This window comes from Glycine soja, chromosome 16, assembly GCF_004193775.1.
Source record: "Glycine soja cultivar W05 chromosome 16, ASM419377v2, whole genome shotgun sequence".
NCBI classification, from domain to species: Eukaryota; Viridiplantae; Streptophyta; class Magnoliopsida; order Fabales; family Fabaceae; genus Glycine; species Glycine soja.
The window spans coordinates 2,220,564-2,239,840 of NC_041017.1; the positions used below are offsets into that span (position 1 = coordinate 2,220,564).

The 19,277-nt window shown below is 29.8% G+C and overlaps 1 protein-coding gene across 3 annotated transcripts; it reads right to left on the reverse strand.

The window, feature by feature from the left end:
* Nucleotides 1–2,767: 2,767 nt before the first annotated feature.
* LOC114390710 (auxin response factor 9-like) lies at nucleotides 2,768–7,939 on the reverse strand. 3 transcript variants are annotated; one of them, XM_028351559.1, is made up of 14 exons: nucleotides 7,268–7,939; nucleotides 6,846–6,961; nucleotides 6,593–6,688; nucleotides 6,423–6,479; nucleotides 6,014–6,166; nucleotides 5,807–5,891; nucleotides 5,559–5,649; nucleotides 5,309–5,473; nucleotides 5,087–5,200; nucleotides 4,929–5,001; nucleotides 4,677–4,824; nucleotides 3,961–4,586; nucleotides 3,512–3,699; nucleotides 2,768–3,229 (listed from the first exon to the last, which is right to left on the reverse strand). In XM_028351559.1, exons 1-14 carry the CDS (start codon nucleotides 7,332–7,334, stop codon nucleotides 3,067–3,069), a joined length of 2,142 nt encoding a protein of 713 aa, XP_028207360.1. In that variant the 5' UTR covers nucleotides 7,335–7,939; the 3' UTR covers nucleotides 2,768–3,066. The 3 variants fall into 3 exon arrangements, with proteins under 3 accessions (XP_028207360.1, XP_028207359.1, XP_028207358.1); XM_028351558.1 differs by having other exon boundaries at nucleotides 3,961–4,595; XM_028351557.1 differs by having other exon boundaries at nucleotides 3,961–4,824.
* Nucleotides 7,940–19,277: the final 11,338 nt, after the last annotated feature.

Consider the following 19,277-nt stretch of genomic DNA (forward strand, 5'->3'; position numbering starts at 1 on the left):
GGTGGTGATCTCTTGAAAAAAAATTGGAGATGCATCCAAGTGAGATCAAAATATATTAAAAAGTTTTGTGTTGATCTGTAAGAATAATTATTAAATCTGAAAATGATCCAGTCTTACAAAATACACCCATGAACCATGATCAATTTGTGGTAATTTTGTGGTGATTGGTGAGAAACGTTTTGCTAATACTTTAATTATTAAACATTAAGTTACATTTTTTTATCCAAAATTTGGTGAAGGTAACAAGAAAAAAGAAATAAAAGAAAAAAAACAATACATGATCTTCAAACCATGTAATGTCTCACTCGTTACATCATAAAGTCTCAACTTAATTCATTTTATTTTTTAATAATACAATTCTACTTATTAGATATCTCATACAATGTTTAAATAAATATAGTGATTTTTTTTCAGATAACTTTTTTTCAAAGATTGAGACACAATCATACTTTAAATATGAATATTTCTAGTAACCTATTCAAATCTTATTTATCATCTTGTTATAAATTAGTCACTTATTCTACACCTAACTCCATGGGTTTACTTTCGCTTTATTGCTTTCTCTACCTAATTTCTTTGCTTATTTTGTCACGTGCATAATATTAATTAAAATAAACTTTTTTCATATTTACATAAATGTCAAGCTTGGTAAAAAAATACCAAATAAATCAAACATTTCTTATGCATGTGCAAAGCAACAGCAAAGAATGAGATTCAATAATGTAATGATGGTACGATGAAATGAGAAAAGATGGCAGTCAATTATTAGATCTCTACTTCTGAATCGTACATATGAATCACTTTTGGACAGGATTTTATTTTATTTCCGTATAGATGCATGCATATAAAATCTTAAGACCATTTGGGAAAACAAGAAAAACAAATTACAAATAAATTGTTCATGAAAGATATTGAAGCCATTAACTTTGATCACACAAGTACGTAGTGGACACTATGAAGAAAATATAATAACCATCGTGACAATAGGCCAATCCAATACAAAATGTGCAAGAGAATGAGTGGTGTAGTGGGAGTGGGCCTCCTAAAGCCTCTAATTAAAAACAAATTTGGATTACAAGACAATAAAGGGAAATACGTCTAGAGATAGTTACTTTCTAATTATTGCACTTAATCAGTTCCTTTTACTACTCAACGGTGAGCTTGCTTTCAGTGTCTGCTTTCTTTGCTTGTTTTGAAAATTTTCTTTATTGTTTATTTATCGGTAAGACAAAGAATCTTGTTGGAAGCGACCTTTGCCTCCACTTTTTGGGCAACTTATTACAAGGCAAAACAAACATCAAACCCTCTCATTCCAGCAAGCAATGTGGAACTAAGACTCAGCATTCCACCATTGCAATGTATCCTATATATCATCCATTTGCAAAATTACTTGCTCTCACCTGAATATCTAACATACAAAACTAAAAAAAATATGGGATGCAAAATTCAGAAGAATTAAAATGGCAATGACATATTTCAAAAACATACCACAAGGATTGAAGTTGAGATGCATGTGGTAGAGTTAATATTTTGAGTTTCTTTTTTTTAGAAGTAATTTTTTTTTTCTAATTAACTTCTATATAAGCTTTTTTTCTTTCCTTTACTTTTTTGTTTAATTCTAAATATAATTTTTTCAATTTTTTTAAGAGAGTATAAAAATGAATAGATATTCCGTACCTATGATAACAAAAAAGAGAGAGGATAAAAGAATAAATCAAACACAACCCAAACAAAGTGAGAATAGAGAAAAAGTCCAAGCTTTTATAGGAATGTCCTAAATTTAAATGGAAAATGTTCGTTGACCATTAATTTGTTATCCCATTTCTCTCAAATATATTTTGTAACAAAATCAAAGTAAATTTGTAACAAAATTCTAATGCAACTAGTTATAATTAAATGGTTATCAAATGCAAAGTGATGTGTACAAAGTCATGCACAAATAGCATTACTCAACTTAAATGCTTTGTTAATTCTATTTATTTATTTTATTTTTTATTCCACCAACTGAATCTATCAAAATAACCATGTGGCCATATCATAAGCAATACTGCAGTACAGAGAGATCCAAAATCTGAACATTAACAATGCAAAACAACCACGAAACCCCGCATCCAGTAGCAAGCATGCACATCATACAGTTTTGATTTTAATTATTTAATTATACTATTAAAAACCACACCAAAATATATTTGGAGCCATCCAAGGTGCATTTTGATACTAAGGTCAATCATTGTTTTAAAGTTTCGTATCTCAAAAACACATAAAATTGTCTGCTCCTGTCTTGTCATGTCAACATCTGTCTCACAAAAGGACCCTCTGCCTGAACGCCCATGAATAATGTTTCACTGTTTATATTCATATTCCACATCCCTTCCCATTACCTTAAACCACAGAATTAAAGTACAGTTTATAGAAAACTACTGCCCAATTCAACAACTTCATTATGATTTGATAAGTTATAAACCACATTTTTATAAAAATATTAACATAAAGGAAATTTAATTTAATTCCTTACACATTATAGCCAACTTGTTACTGTTACATTATTCATGACACCTTAATTTTCACCATGTTATGACTTTAAATTTTGTAACGCATAGTCAAAAGATCACTTAATTCTCGTCAGATTAACTACCATTTTTTATGGTAGTCATTGTCAGCGTGAAAGACCACCATTTGCCAAGACCAAATACCAAATTGTTTTCCTTTAATTTATTAGCACTCAACCCCAAAACTAGCAAATTTAGCAAAACATGATAACAAAATATATGTGGAACAAACCGACACATCACAGACAGACAATCCATTAGAGAGGGAAAATCATACTTGTTTACATGCTGATGGCACTCTAGGATTAAAAAAAAAGAAGATATTCACAAATATAAGTACCTAAAATCCAACTGCACTACCTATTGCTTTCATATTATATAATAAGTCCACTTAAACTAGCCCACTAATCTGCAGTTGCTGTGAAAGTTCATTAAAATGGAGCAACCTATGCCATCAGATATATTTCCCTTCCCAGACCCCAAAAAAAAAGGAAAAAAAAAAAAAAAACTAAGTTGTCTAAGGCATGTGAGACTGTTGAGTCTCATCCCTATTCTGTGAATCTGGACTCAATAGAACCTCTTCAACCTCTGATGAAGAAGCAGGTAGCTTGCAGCATTTCATCTTCTTCAAGTCCTCCCGTGAACAAATGAAAATCCTCTTCACCATGTTGCAGAACTCCCTGCATGTTAGGTGGCACGAGAAAATAAATAAATAGGAGAAAATAGTTTCCCCTATGACCATTAAAAAAAATTACATTCTCCCATGATCATAAATTAACATGTATGATAAATTTATTATTTTTTACAATAACTACCTTAAAATCCATATCTGCAATTATTTTTTACCACTTGACAGTGTAAAATATTTTTATATTGATAGTGCCTGCAAATTAAACTTAATTTGTGGTTCAATGAAACAAGAAATTGAAAGTGGAGTTGGCAACAAAAATCATGTTACTCACGGCCATGGATCATCACCCACGAGCATCATGTCATTTTCATCATCCGTGAAAGTAACAGCCCATTTGTCTTGTGAATGCAACTCTCCTCTGATCTCAAACAATTTCTCGAGTTCTTCTATGAGATCATCATAGCCACTCAATGTGGTCAAGTCAAACGCACGACCAACAGCAACACCTTGCATTTGCACCTTCTCAAGAATATTAAAGTTAGCATATCCCTCAACTAAGAAACCACTATAACTTCATTAAAAATTGAAAGTGAAATTTGAAGGAAAAAAATTGGTTAGAGAATGTGACAATCTTGACTCCTACCTACCTACAAAAATACCATTAACCATAATTCTTAAAAAATGACCAATTTCCTAGCCTTTTACATTATTTGACTTTGCTCCTAAAATATGAAAGGAATCTCAGATTATTTCCCTTCATACAAGGCTGACAATGTGTACCTTAGTCCGCGTCCTCATGGATGGTACAGTGGCCTGCTTGTTCTGCCACTCATTTGGTGATGCCTCAGAAATAATTTGCTTCTGCCCCTTGTTGGACAGTGAATAGTTGGGAGTCTGAACCCTCTCAGTTTCACATGCAGCTGCAGGAATAGATTCTTTGGGACCACTAGGAGCAACACTTGAGCTTATTGGACCTCTCAGTTCCCTCTCTGAAGGAGTAGTAATTATAACATTGCTACAATTGTTAGTCAAATTAACTCCAAATAACCAGCAATCAAGGGAATTCTCAATCTTTTTCCCGTCTTCCACATGCTCACATGTGGGACCATCACTTGATCTAGATGGAACATTAAGATAACCAGAGATCGGTGATCGTGCCAAAACACTGTTGTTATTGGGATCAGAAAAAAGGTTTGGAGTGACATTCAAATGTGGTGAAGAAGGCCATACTCCTTCCATCCGGACTCTAGAGCTGATGCTAGAGTTATTAGCATCAATTGGATTGCTATTAATAATGTCTTTCTGCCTCAGAGAACATGGAACAACCTGATTTTCCTTGCTTTGGACTTCAGCAGTGGCAGCACCTAATTGACTAAGCTCATTGGAAGAACCATGATACCAGAAACCTGAAGCAGCTGAATTGAAAATATCAAAATAATATCTTAGGTAATAAATTAAAGAACTCATTAAAGTTAAACTTAGGACAAGCTTCCTACCAGAAGACGATACATCAGCAGGCCTAGACCTTTTACCCTTCACTGCTGGTTGTGTGACATTCAAAGCAGTAGAAGCTACAAAAGGCTCTATCTCCCAGCAAGAAACCCTATCTGGCCTTGGAATTGTTGCTGGTTCATCCCATTGAACCTAAATAGCAATAAAAAAAAATCATAAATAAGCTAAAACGGATGCATAGAATTCATTCAAGAGTAAAAGGGTTTTTAGATGGGTTGTTCAGAATAAAGTTCAACCTTCAATGAGCGCCACTGTGAATTTGACCATCCTGCAGACACGTCTCCAACCCCAACAATAGTACCTGAAAACCTGACCAAATAATTGCACGGTAATTAAATACAACTTGCAGGGAAGGTGACATTTTGACCATAATAGTAATTGTTTACATGAATACCTTCTCTCAGGTGAGTCATCTCCCTCGAATCTCATCTTGAATCGCATGCCGAGTGAAAACTTATTGTTGACTGCCTCTAGATATTTGTTCAAACCAACAATAAACTGGCTAGTCCTGAATGGATCAAAAGACATGTTTAAGGGCAAAGTTACACAAATTGTTGGACTATAAGCTATTGACATGACATCTACATTACATCAAATTAATTTTTTTTTTACAAACCTTGGCTTGTAATAAACCAAAAACATGGTACGAGTCATGACAGCATGGGAAGCAGTGGCAAGCACTCCAAGATGCATGCTCTGGCTTGATATCACAGATGAAGGCATAGGACTCTGCTGCCGCGCTAAACGTCTAACTCCAACTCTCAATTGCCCATGCTCTCCCCTGCATCAATCAAATGCAACCTTTGTAGGAGGTCCTAAATAAAAACAGGAAATTATACAAAGCATCAAAATTTGATTTTCAATACCTTAAAAACACAAAAGCATCTCCAGCAACCAATCTTTTAGATGCAACAAATGTACTCCAGCCAGTTGTAAGTAAGTGCCTCCTTGGTTGACCTTATCACATTAGTGAAAGGGATAAGCAAAATTTGCAGTAAAAAATAAGATATGAGTACTATGTCTCTAGCATTCCTCATTTGATGCAAATCACAATTTTCATTCATTCAAAATTTGAACATGCAACTAAAGTTTACTAATATCAAAACCAGTTTACCCCTATATATATGCTTAAACTTCCACTCAAATCCATGAAGATCCTTTGCTGCCAACTCCTGAGTAGGGGTTGCTTGAGTCATGTCCTACAATATATAAATACATAACATTTAAAATTCAGGAAAATTTGATTTCTTTTTATTATTATTCAGACCTCTACATTCACCCATTCAGTCTCAGTTAAAGGAAGCTCAAAAGGGCTAAATACCAATGCAGGCAGGCACTCAGTAGCATGCTTCCGCAAAACTGAAAATCCTCCATGTGTGCTAGTATCAGAGGCAGTTAATATCTTGCAAAATGAGTGAAACTTCTGTTTTGGGGGCTCAGAAATATTTGGATCAGGATTTGTAGGCTCAGTTTGCTGTATAAACCACACACACATAAAAAAACAGATTATTTCAAAAAACTGTTATGCTTACAAGTGTTAACCCCAGTTAATTTCTCAACCTAAAATCTATTTCTTTGGCACGAAGTTTTTTTTTCTTCTGATAATAAAGCAGAATGAGACAGAAGCAGACCAATAATGAGGGGAAACTCTATTCAGAAAATGTGACTCAATAACAAAACAGATGGACAAGACTAAACCATAAAAGGATAGGAGACACATATATTCTCACATCTGATTCTGGAAGCAAAGCGATGCAAGCATAAACCTCATCAGTGTCTTGTTCCGCCTACAAAAAAATTAACCAAGATTCCATCATAACTACATGTGAACCGTCACTTCAGCCAAAAAGAAAAGGAACAAGGAAAAAACAACAGCAAAGAGGAACAAAAACAACAGTACCAACAACTGAATGTTCACAACACGGCAAAAAATCTTGGCCGGGAGATTGAAATGGGGAATTTCCTGGTTCAATTCCTGATCCGTAGATGCTTGCAACTGTACAAAAGCAAAAGAAAAAAAAAAAGAAAAACAACCCAGAAGGCCTTAAAGTTTTCGTATGCAAGTACAACAAGGAAAGAAAAACAACCACAACCCCAAAAACAGCAACAAAAAAAAAAAACAAAAACAAAGAAAAGAAGAACCATATGCATACTTGTTCCATGTGACCCTGAGGGAAGTAGAAAACTCTGTCTCCAGTACGAGGAACATCCACCAATGGCCCTGCACACAGCTTCCATAGCTCTCTATAGAGATCATCATCCTTCAAACCTGCCACAAAACAAAAACAAAACAGAACCAAGTGAGAAGAGAACAAACAAGAAAACAAGCTCAATGCCCCTGCATGGTCTCTGAGAAAGTTAACAACTTTACTCAACCCCACTTTCCCCAATCTTCACAAGGGAAAAGGGTCATTCACACACCCCTCAAAATTTCATCATTAAAAAAAACAAAAACATGAGCAATTGCTAAATAAACACAAGCATTTCCCTTTTATGCCTCAACGTTCTCAGTGACCAAACAAGGTAATAATAATCCAACATGAAATTCCAACCACAACAAACCCATTTGATTGACCTTTTTCCGGTAGAGAAGTTCCACTACTCCCAGGGCCCCCAAGATTACAACACCCCAGATGTGCCATTCAACAGCAAACAAAACCACACAACAGAAAGACAAAGCCAACACAACAGAAAGCTCCTTTCACCAACCAGACATGACAGTTAAATGTGTGTAGTAGACGAAGTAGTAGCAATGATAATTCCAAACTACAAAAATGCTTTTTTTTTCTCTTTCTATTCTGTAACAACCACCACCACCAACTCCCTTGAATTATAGCATTCGGTTACAGAAAACATGTTGCGGTGGCTCCTCTAGTTTGCTTGTGTGTGTGTGTGTGTTTTGCTTTGTTTGTTGTTTGTCTTGGCGTTGTGGTGACCAAGAATCAAAGGGCACTTTTTTCCTTCACTTTGAAGCTCTTTTTGAAAAGCTTGTGAGTTTCTGAAAGCCGTTCCCGTTTCTGGGTCTTTCTCTTCCTTTTGATGCTGTCGTTGTCGTTGATGGTTTCCCCCAAAAGACCACCTCAATCCACGATACCAACTTGCCAACGTTGTTGCTTCCTCATATCACAATGCACTCTTCACTTCAGTGCTCTCTCTCTTTCTCTCTCTCTCTCTCAGTTTGAGAAGTTAATCACTCATTTCCCTTTACACTACTCTACTCTAGTCTATAGATTCAGCTTAGCCTACTGCAACTTATTCTCTCAAACTCATTGGCCACTATTTAAACACACTTTCTTTTTTATTATTAAATAAACTCTGTTATCTAATGTTTCATTTAATACTATTATTTTTTAATAAAACATTTAATGTTTCATTAAGAGCTAAATTACGCATATATTTATTAGGTTGTAATTTAGTCTTTTAGTTTATAAAAGTTGCAAAATAGTAATTTATTTATTAAAATTTGTAAAATAATTTCTTATAAAAGGTGTCATAAAAGAGATGTGTGAAATGTGTTCAAACATTAAAAAAATTATTGTTAAGAATAAAAAATGATGTTATATATCATTAAATAGATACGTGAATCAAATCATTTAATATGAGATTATTTTACTTTAATAAGAGGTATTGAATTTGAATCGATATTAAATATTTAAATGAAAAATTTTATTATATATTGGAGTTGTTTTTGAGGATGTGTAGATAAAAAAAATGATATTATATATAATTTTTTGGAAAAAAAAGTGTAAATACAAGTGTAAATAGAAAAGTTTGTTCTAACATAATCAACTAAAGTTAATATAATAAGTTTTTAAAAAGTTAATTATAGATACGTCAGTTTTTAAAAATATAATAAGTTTATTCTAATTCTTAGAAATTACACATATAGATTGCATTGACTATTTTAATTATTAATGGCTTCAATGCTTAATAATTTAATTAAAAATATATAATTATAATTTTACACTATTTTTACTATAATTAAAAATTGGTTTTTTTGGTAATTAATTTTAAAATTATATTTATTATAATTTTTAATTTAATGTTACTCTAGAAAATTAAAAATATTAATGTTACAGTTCACTACAATAAAATTATAAAGTTAATATCAATCCAATAAAATCAAGAAAATCTAACTCTATTGATTAAATATAATATATGAATGTTATAAACTCGTTTAAGTCTCCAATAAAAAATTAATATTATAATCAATTTTAACCTTTAAAAGTTATACAAATATTTCAAAATTTTACTAAAAAATTAAAAGTCCGAATTGTGGTGGGTTATAAAAAAAAGTTAATGTAAAAACTATTTATATTTTTTAAAATTGACATTTTATATTATCAAAATCCAATGTATCCAGTCTTGACCGTTTGGAAGACGTATTTGAAATTTTATTTACTCAACATTCAAAATTTTCTTCCAATAGAATCGGTCAATCAAGATGTTTCTTTCATTCACCTTCATCAACTTTAATTTCCATGTTTTTTAAACCATAATTAAAAATTGTACGTTGACGTTGAATCAAATGTTAGTAAAACAAATACTTTGACGATAAATATATGAATCTAGGAAACTTAGGATGCATTTGCCTTCTCCCAATACATCCAAAGTGATACGTGAAATGGTGACATCCACCATCATGAGTATTTAGAAAAGCATCCAGATTGTAAGGTTTTCGTAAAATGATATCCACTTGTGCCACAACAAAAATCATTTCACCAGAAAAGAAAATATATAACACACAAAATTTTCATTTTGATAGAATAATTAAACTACGTGAGTTTTTCTTTCACGTGATTTTATGAACTTTTAATGCTTCTAATGCAATGGTTTAAGAAGAATTACATTGAATGTCTGCCGAAAAACCATTTTTCCTTGAAACATTATTAAAAATATGTAAAGGTTTAATTTTCATCTTATTTATATTTTTTGTAATATTTATTATTTTGTCTGTTTCTATTTTTTTCTATTTATCTTTTATTTTCACCACAATTCACCTAAAATAAGGTAGGCATTGAGTATTTTTCATATGTAATTATAGGAAGCCAGAAGACATGTGCTCTGTGCATCTGACACAACTGATTTATACAATTTTGACTTCCACCATGTGAGTGTTTAACAATGTCTATTGGTTATCAACTAATATTTACCCATGTTGGGACTAAACTTTTTTTTTGTATCAAGTGTGGACTAAACTTAATCAACGGGAAAGAAAACTACCATTCACGTTTGTCATAAATAAATAAATAAACTATAGTTCAGTCTCAGCTATACATTTTTTTAAATAAAAATGTTGTAATAATATAAATCCAAACTAATTATTCGTATAATATGAATATGAATAGAACTACTCAAATGATTGAATATAATATTTAAATGTTATAAATCTTTTATATTATGTTCAATTATTATAAATAAAAATAATATGTACATGAATATTAAGAGCTCTTAACACAATTAGGACACATAATATCACATTCAAACGTAAAATCCACCATTACATGTACTTGAAATCAAGGTGTGGTTAGGTGTTCACATAAATTCATAGACTTGACAATCTTAATTGAACTTGATATAGAGAACAAATAATATTTTGTCAAAATTAAAATTTAATATTTTGTGTAGATTATTTCAGTTTTTATCACTAGGCTTTTACTTAGTGAGTAAAAGGAAAATAAATAAATATATGACAAACTTTTATTAATGTAATATCGACTTGGGGTTAGATTGAAGATTTTCAAACTTATTAAATGGACTCAACTTTTTTTAATGTAAAAAGATCATTATTGGCATATATTTGATTTTTCTTTTATTTTACTTTTATCTTCTTATTTTTTTATTTCTCATCATATCATTTATATCATTAATTTATCAATTTTTTCAAACTTACTAGTTACTAGCATTGTAGTACTATTTTTTTCCATCCATTCAGCTCGGAAAAAAAGTATCCCATGGTAATTTTCCTATGTAAAAACAATTTAGACACAAGAATTAGAGCATTTAAAAGCTAACAAAAAAAGATAATTAAAAAAATCTTATCTTGATTTATCCCTGGTGGTGGAGATCCACCCTAACCTCACATCACAAATGTACCCAACTTAAGGCATGCACCTCTGACATTGTCCTATGTCTATGCTGTCATGTGTTATCCAACCATTATTAGTCAGTCGCATCTTCCTCATCATCGTGTCCAGTTTAAGCCACCACGTTACACTCGCATAGAAAATAAATAAATAAAGGCTTGTTTATCAAGTTACTAAACATTTCATCAAAATTATAAGTGCAGGACATTATAATCCTTTCATTCATTATATACAAGGATTAAAATATTCTATTTTTGCAATCTTAAGAGACTAAATGGTTAATGGGATCAAACTGTCTCCAGCATTGTTTTATGGAGTAATATGGATTTTCACAAAAAAAAAAAAAATTGATAAAGCTCTGGGTTTTCTCATTTAAATATTGTTCTTCTCCTCCTCCTACCAACTTCAAAGCATATGTTTGTTAGCTATTGTTGATGTGAAAGATGATATTGAGAGTAACATAATTTATTTGTATTTAGTAGAATTTTAGAACATAATTAATATTCTTTTCGTTTAAAATAAGTATCATATTTTTTAAAAAATCTCAAAATAAGTGTAATATTAACTTTTTAAGGTAATATTAATTATTTATTTTTACTGATATTTTTAATAAGTATCATTTTAGTTTTTTAATGTAATATTAATATTAAAATTATTTTTGTAAAAATATCATTTATTTATTTATTTATTAATTTTTTTAGTCTGTGTAAATCAACGTTTCTTTTGATAGGAAAGGAGTAGTTTTTTTTCGTAAAAGGTTATATTTAATAGAAATGTAAAATTATTTTAAATTAATGAAACAATTTATGGCATGTGAAACTAGTAATTAACTTTTATAATTTCAAGATGTTTACTTTAATCTTAGGTTCATCCTTGTGCAAAAACATATCAAAAATTCAAATTTAAGATCATTAATTATACTAAAATAATTTCATATTGGCTTATTCAACCCTCGATACCCGTTGAATTGTTTGAACATGGGACAGAAAAAGTGAAAAAAAAATAGAAATTCTATGGACAAAAAAACGTATTCACTTGATATAATAAACCATTGAGTATCTAGTTCAATTGGTGCAAAATTATCCTACTTTAATTAAAAGATTTGAATTTAAGTTTTAAATATATAATTATGTTAAATATTCAAAAAAATAAAATTATTATCCGACTTAAATAATATTATTGATTGCCTCTGGTGGTGGAGGATGCATATCATCTATATCAAAAACAATGGCTTGATATAATGAAAAATAACACAATAACTTGCAACAAATTAAGGTTTTCATCTCCCCTGCCTAAAAAATCAGGTTGGGAGTGGGTGGTAAAACGATTCCAGGAAGTAATAAAACGATATTCATATTCTCTTTTTTATTTTTTGTTATACTATTAGGGTCTAACTATTATTTAGCATGATTGTATTATTTTTTCTCAATGTTTCTCTCAAATCAGATAACACATTTTTTAGAACTTTTTTCTTTATTTTCTCTTTTGTTTATTTTTTTTTCTTACTTCCTCTGCTTATTCAATCAAGACTTACCTATTACGGAAAAAAATATAGATGAGAAATAAACATTGGAATGTGAAAAAAGTGGAGAAAAAAACAAAGATGAAGCTAGGACTAGGAGAATTTTTCAAAAACAGAAAGATCGGAGAGTTGAAAAAGCGATTGTTTATCTAACAGCATATCTTTACCAGACCCGTTTATTTGCTGCAGTGGTCCCAGTTACAGTAAGATTAAAAAGAGCCAGTATTAAAAGAAGTTGACAGATAGGGAGGGAGAGAGAAAAAAACATCTTAGTAACACTAACATGAGAAATAAATGTTTTTTACATGAAGAAAAAACTTAAATCTTATAAATAAAGAATAATCTCTTATTTTCCTAACGAATTTCTATTGTTGCCATGATAATATTGGTTTGAGAAAACTCTCAATTTAATCATGTAGAGTTATGTGTCCTACTATATTTTTTGTTCTTTTAAAAACTTGATGGTCAATTTAGTATTTTAAAATTTTAAAGAATAAAATATGTATTTAGCTTATTTAAAAAATTGAATTCAGTGTTTCTTTTTTAAAAAAGTTGTCCGTTTTTTGTTTGTAAATTTTATTTTTTTTAAATCCCTTTTGTTTCTCTACAAATCACTATCTAAAACACTTTTAAATATTAAAAAATTGATGCATTTTAAATTTAGAGAATGAAAAATAAATATTTTAAAATTAGTGAGGCAAAAAATCAACATTTTTTTTAAAAGGAATAAATTTGAACTTTCAAAATTTTAGAGGAACAAAAACATTTGTATGATATATGCAATTTTTAATTTAATTTTTTTATAATAGTCAAATTTAAACACAATAATTAAAATCATAATTAAAAATCATAATTATAGGACTTTTTTATAAAATATTATGGTTATGTTTAAAAAGGTATTTCAGTTAGCTATTAACTATTTTTAGTAGCTGAAAAGCTATGTTTGATAAAATATTTTGTTTAGTTTCTATTTCAATAATTAGCGTAGTCTAATATTATAAGATAATTATATTAGTTATTTATCATTAATGAGTTTATTTTATGTGATCAAATTAAGTGAGCTTATTAAATTATTATAAAAGATGATATATACTTAAGAAAATAAAGATATTTGTAGAACATATAGGAAAAGACAATATGTTAATTGACCCACTAATTAATGGTTGATACTTAAAGTGTGAGCATATATGTTGCTTGCATGATGTTATTTTAGTTGTTGCCTTGATTTAGCGAAAGTCTTTATGTTCTATGTTGGATTCATATTTCATGCATTTGATTTTTTTTGCATGAATAAAGATTGTGATTTATAAGTTTATTATGAAACTTGTTTATTTAAGTGCAATATTTAAATTATACTCAAGGACTCAAAATTGATCTCACTAAAGACTTAAGTTGGACCAATTGGAAATAGGTATGATTGAGATTACATTACATGTAATTTTCAAGCTGTTTATCCATGTTGACCCATGTCATTGAGTGTTAATGATGTGGTGGTCATTAGGGGTCTGGTCACATTTGACGTAGTGAAGAAAGCCAAGTGATTTCATTATTAATACACCAGATGAACCAAGTTGTTAAAGTGAGAGTCTAATGATAAATATCGTATGGATGTACGCTTAAGGAATTGTGATATAATTTTTACAATATGTAGCCCAAATGTGAAATTATTGAAATTTAATAATTAATGTGGTCTAACATTATAAAATAATTATATTAATTATTTATTATTATTGAGTTTATTTTATGTGGTCAAATTTAGTGAGTTCGTTAAACTACTAAATAAGATGATATAAACTTAAGTGAGCATATGTCAGTGTTGCTCTATTAGATGATAATGAAAATCTTATTAGATTAATATGTTATAAAAAGACTATGACCCCAATATATCGAACTATCACACATAATTTTTTTTTTCTTTTCATCTAAAGAGTTACGAAGAAGGTCTCATTGAAAAATAAAGATGCTCCGATTAAGAAAAAATCATAATGTCATTGTTCATTTTCGTGATGAATAGTCGCAAAAATCTTACAACAATTATTGAAGAACACTTAAATCAAACATCAAGTACAAATTCATATATTTTATCTAATTCTTATTAATTAAACATGTTCTAGATGTTAAGACTTTTGGTAAATTATCTCAAATTATAAACATGTATAAAGAAGAAAATAATAAAGATTAAAGATTAAGAGAAATTCCTAATGTTACGTACAGATTTTACAAACTTTTTTCTGAACACTTGTATGTTTGGTAACATGAAATACTAGCTTTTAAGTCGGTTTGAGTTTGAATTAGTATTTCATGTTAGAGATCTATTGATCCCTTAAAATGCGAAGATCTATTTACCAGTTTTAATGTATTTTTTATACACCTAGACTTAAAGATCAATTCTCCTAACTACATAATTAAGGAACATATTTTTTTATTCGGATAATCATATCACGCCATATTAATTAATTTTTTATATATTAATCTTAAGCAATAATAAAAAGATATTTATGGTTCTTGAAACTTATGATCTATATCAAGATGGGAAAAATTTCTCATTGAAGGTCTTTTATCCCCTTAACTCTTTCGCTACTTGGTAGCACCTTTTATCTCATGGAATATATGTTCTGCTATAGTTATAATCCTCAAACTTTACGCAAAGTAGATGCCATGCTTAACTTGCATTCACCAATATATTACTTTCACACCACAGTTCATATAAATATTATTAGAAAATGTATCAGTTAATTATAATAAACCTTTTCAGTTCTTTCTTAATGTTAAACCAGGTATCATATCTTACGTATATCAGCAAATGAAAATGGAAGAATATATTAGAAATAAAAAAAGTTATCAATTCATAAGAAGATTGTCCTTATTAATATTATTATAAGTTATAACCATGCATATAATTAACCAACACTAACCATTATCTTTTCTGGGGTTAAATAAAAAATTCAATATAGTTCGCATGTTTGTGCTACAGTTATTATAAGTTATAACCATGCATATAATCAACCAACTAACCATTATCTTTCTGGGGTTAAATAAAAAATTCAATATAGTTCGCATGTTTGTGCTACAGTTATTATAAGTTATAACCATGCATATAATTAACCAACTAACCATTATCTTTCTGGGGTTAAAGAAAAAATTCAATATAGTTCGCATGTTTGTGCTACAGTTACTATTAAGTTATAACCATGCATATAATTAACCAACTAACCATTATCTTTCTGGGGTTAAATAAAAAATTCAACATAGTTCGCATGTTTGTGCTACAGTTATCATCATATCTTCGCATAAAGACACGTATAGAAATATGTATATCCATCTATGCGATATATATGGTCAACTATTAATAAGAAACAGATCGATTAGGGAATCAATGAAAAACTTCATATTCGAGATTGGACTCTTCATTATTTTTATAATGGTAAAGTAATAAAAAGATAGATTACTTTTTTGTGATGTACTAATGGCACGTAAATGCAACCGCACGCGTGTGATTTGTGCATTCGCATTTGACCAGAAGGAAGAACTGAAAGTCCCCACCAAAGTTGATTAGTTTTTGAAAATCATGATTTTTTGGGTTTAATGGAAATCTCATAGCTATCGGGAGAACAATTAACAGGAATGCTGTCTGCAGATTAATTAGATTGCACGTTCCTTTTACAGACGTTTTGAAATTGTATGTGTTCGTTTTCTATTTTTTTTAATATTTTTGTTTCGTGATCTTTATGGCCTGATAGTTAGTCACATGATTTTCAAACATGAAAATATCTTAATTTTATTAATAAAAAAATGAGTACACCAACTTGTACAATCACAAACCTTGACCATAATCATCAAACATAAATAAAATGGCCTGGGAGGTGTAGTAGTCACATTTTTTTTCAAGGACTTGTGTGCATGATACATAAGGGGCCTCTCAAGTAAAAAATTAATAATAGAGTGGAGAAACCAAAAGGAGAAGGAAAAGAACCTTTTTTTATTGTTTTTAAAAAGGTCAAATTATTCCCGATAAGTTGTAAATAAAATTGATATAATAATGTTAAATAATAAAAAATAATTAATTAATATTTTTTTTTGAAAAAGGTAATAAGGTCAATTAAAATAAATTTTAGTACAACTTAAAACAAAAACTTTCTCCATCCCAAAATAATTATCATCCTAAGTTGTTTTATACATATATAAAATAATAATAGATAGATAAAAAAGGATTATAATTTTAAAAAATTAAAATTATATCATCATTAATTCATTTTATAGATTTATTTACTTGTCATAAATATTATAAAAGATATAAGTAAAAAAAATTAATTAATATTATATTAAAAACTAAAATAAAAATTAATAAAATATTTTTTTCTCTTATACAACAATTATAATAGAAAGGAGGAGGAAGTAATAAAATTGGTCAAAATATGGCATTAATGTTATTAAAAATGGAACTTATTTCAAGTTTAAAATGGTAACTTAAAAATCACGCAATTTCAGATTAATTTTTGGAGAATAAAAGAAAGTAGAGAGAAGAAGATGAAAAGTGTTGTTGATTTTAATATTTTTTCAAACAATAACAGGTGTAGATTTTATATATATATGAATTTAAGTGTAACAAAAATAATATTTTTTAAAAAGTTGAATTAGACACCTTATATATTATCTTGTCCAATTTTATTCGACTCAGCAATGGTATGGGAATTTTTGTGAACCTCTGTAAATCATTCAACTGTGAGATCGAATTTACCTTTTTTTTAGTCTGATAATTATTTAAAATTAAAAAGCTAGTTAAAAACTCTAACACAGTTAATTGTTTTGTTTGGATAATACTTTCCCTCGTTTATTCAAAAACTAGTACAAAACTTATATACGTTTACAAGTTTTAACCTAAGCAGTGTTGAGACATATTATTCATGAGTGTAGAAATTTGTTAGCCCTTAATACATCACACTCAGTTGTATTTGTTAAGAGAGAAGTTAATGGCTACTCATAAGTTTGGTAGGGTTGGACCATCTGTGTCAAGTCTCTATACTTGTTATCACATGATTTTTTATATATTTTTTATCAACAAATATTAATTATTAATTTATTAATTTTTGTCATTAAGGGATTAAAATTCATGATTTATCTTTCTTCACTTTTTATTATAAGTTAATTTTATATCACTTTTTATTATCAGGTCAATTTTAGATCTCATGTGATCTCTTGTGTTTGATCTTTTGGTGATGAATGAAATGCTATAAATACTTTTAGTAAAAAAAAAAAGCAAAAACCCAAGCAAACCATCTTTTTAAATTTGATACATATTTAATTTACTAAGTCAATTCATTGAAACCGCTTGCGCTTGTGACACAACAAGAAGTTGACGGTCACAAATTAATCACGTACATTTCTTTAAGCATATTTGTTAAATGCTACTAAACATACAACTAATTATTATTATTATTATACTTTGACTAAATAACAACACTGAAATATGTTATTTTACCCTAAACTTCGTGGGATGCCTCAAAGAACAACAATCTTGAATGAATAGTGACCATCTTGTGGGTATAATGCATATTGACATTTTCATCAAATGTGCCCTCATGAAAATCCTCTCTCTCTATGACTGACCCAAATTTGTCAATAATTAAATCCTGGTTCCACAATGTTTGACACAATAATTACATAGGAACAAAAACTTGGCCAGAGGACAGGCCAATAACATTGGGGAACTTCTACTGTGGGGAAATTGTTGTAGTGGCCTTGGTTGGGGAAGGCCAAACCCTTCCACTCTTTCACTAATATTGTGCCTTCGGCGCAATGACATATACACCAAGTGGAGTTTAATCATGTAATCTCTTCACATTAATTATTAAGACACCACCATTAGGAATGGGCATTATTGCCAACAATTGTGCAATTTATTTTCATTGAGATATGGAATGACTTTTGCCCCTTCTAAAGGGCTACGCTTATTTTTTATTTTTTATTTTAATAACGTGTGTTTTTTCTTTTTACCCTTTTTAATATAAATGTAATAAATATAAATAGGGTTGCCAAATCAATAAATAGCAAAAGCTGCATTAACCATATCATATAAATTCCATTCAGCTGATCTGTAGGACTCCATTTAGATTAGGGATCAGATTCCTCCATTAATCAAAGATTAGCGATTGGATCATTTGGTAACGATTACTTTGAATATTGCTAATTTTGTCCTCATGACTTGACCAGACTTAGTGATTCTATTCCCCCATAAATAATTTTTAATTTTTCAGCATAATGCTAGTATCTTGGGGGGATCTTCTCAATTCTTCCGACCATTAATTTGGATTGGGCTGTGAAATTAGACTCTTTCTTCTCTATGGTCTCTATGGCTCAAATGGGTAGATAGAGAGAGAGAGTTGACCTCATTTTCCTATTTGCACACAATGCATTGCTTTGCCTTTAGCTAGGGACATAAATAGAGTTTTGGTGGGGCAAGTGATTTGAATGCACACCCCATGTGTAAGACCATTTCAGTTTGTGTTCCTTGCTTCCCCAAACCGTACACATCACACATGATGAAGCACGACATAGGCACATTAATTCTCAGGTTCGGTTACTTTTTTTAAAAAAATAAATTAAAATTGGCTAAACACTTTCCTTTTGACATTGGTCAATTTTATTACTATTATTATTTTTTGTGGTAATTGAGGTTTGATTCGTCTAGCTTTTGGTGCATTTGATGTCGGAATTTCATGTTAAAAACATGTGAAGACAATCATGGGCAATTGGGTTAATATGAGCACTCCTCTCCTCCATGGGTGGGTGGGTTAGCACTTAGTAGTTAGTACCATGGCTTACTAATTTTAAGAATGAACGTGTGGGACCCACTTCTCTTCCTTTTTTCACTTCCTTTTCATATAACTTTCTAAGCCACACATTTTATTATGTTTTCAGCTGAAAGGCAAGGATGTTTGAATATTGTCGTCTTTTGAGTAAGAATGTGGATTTTATAT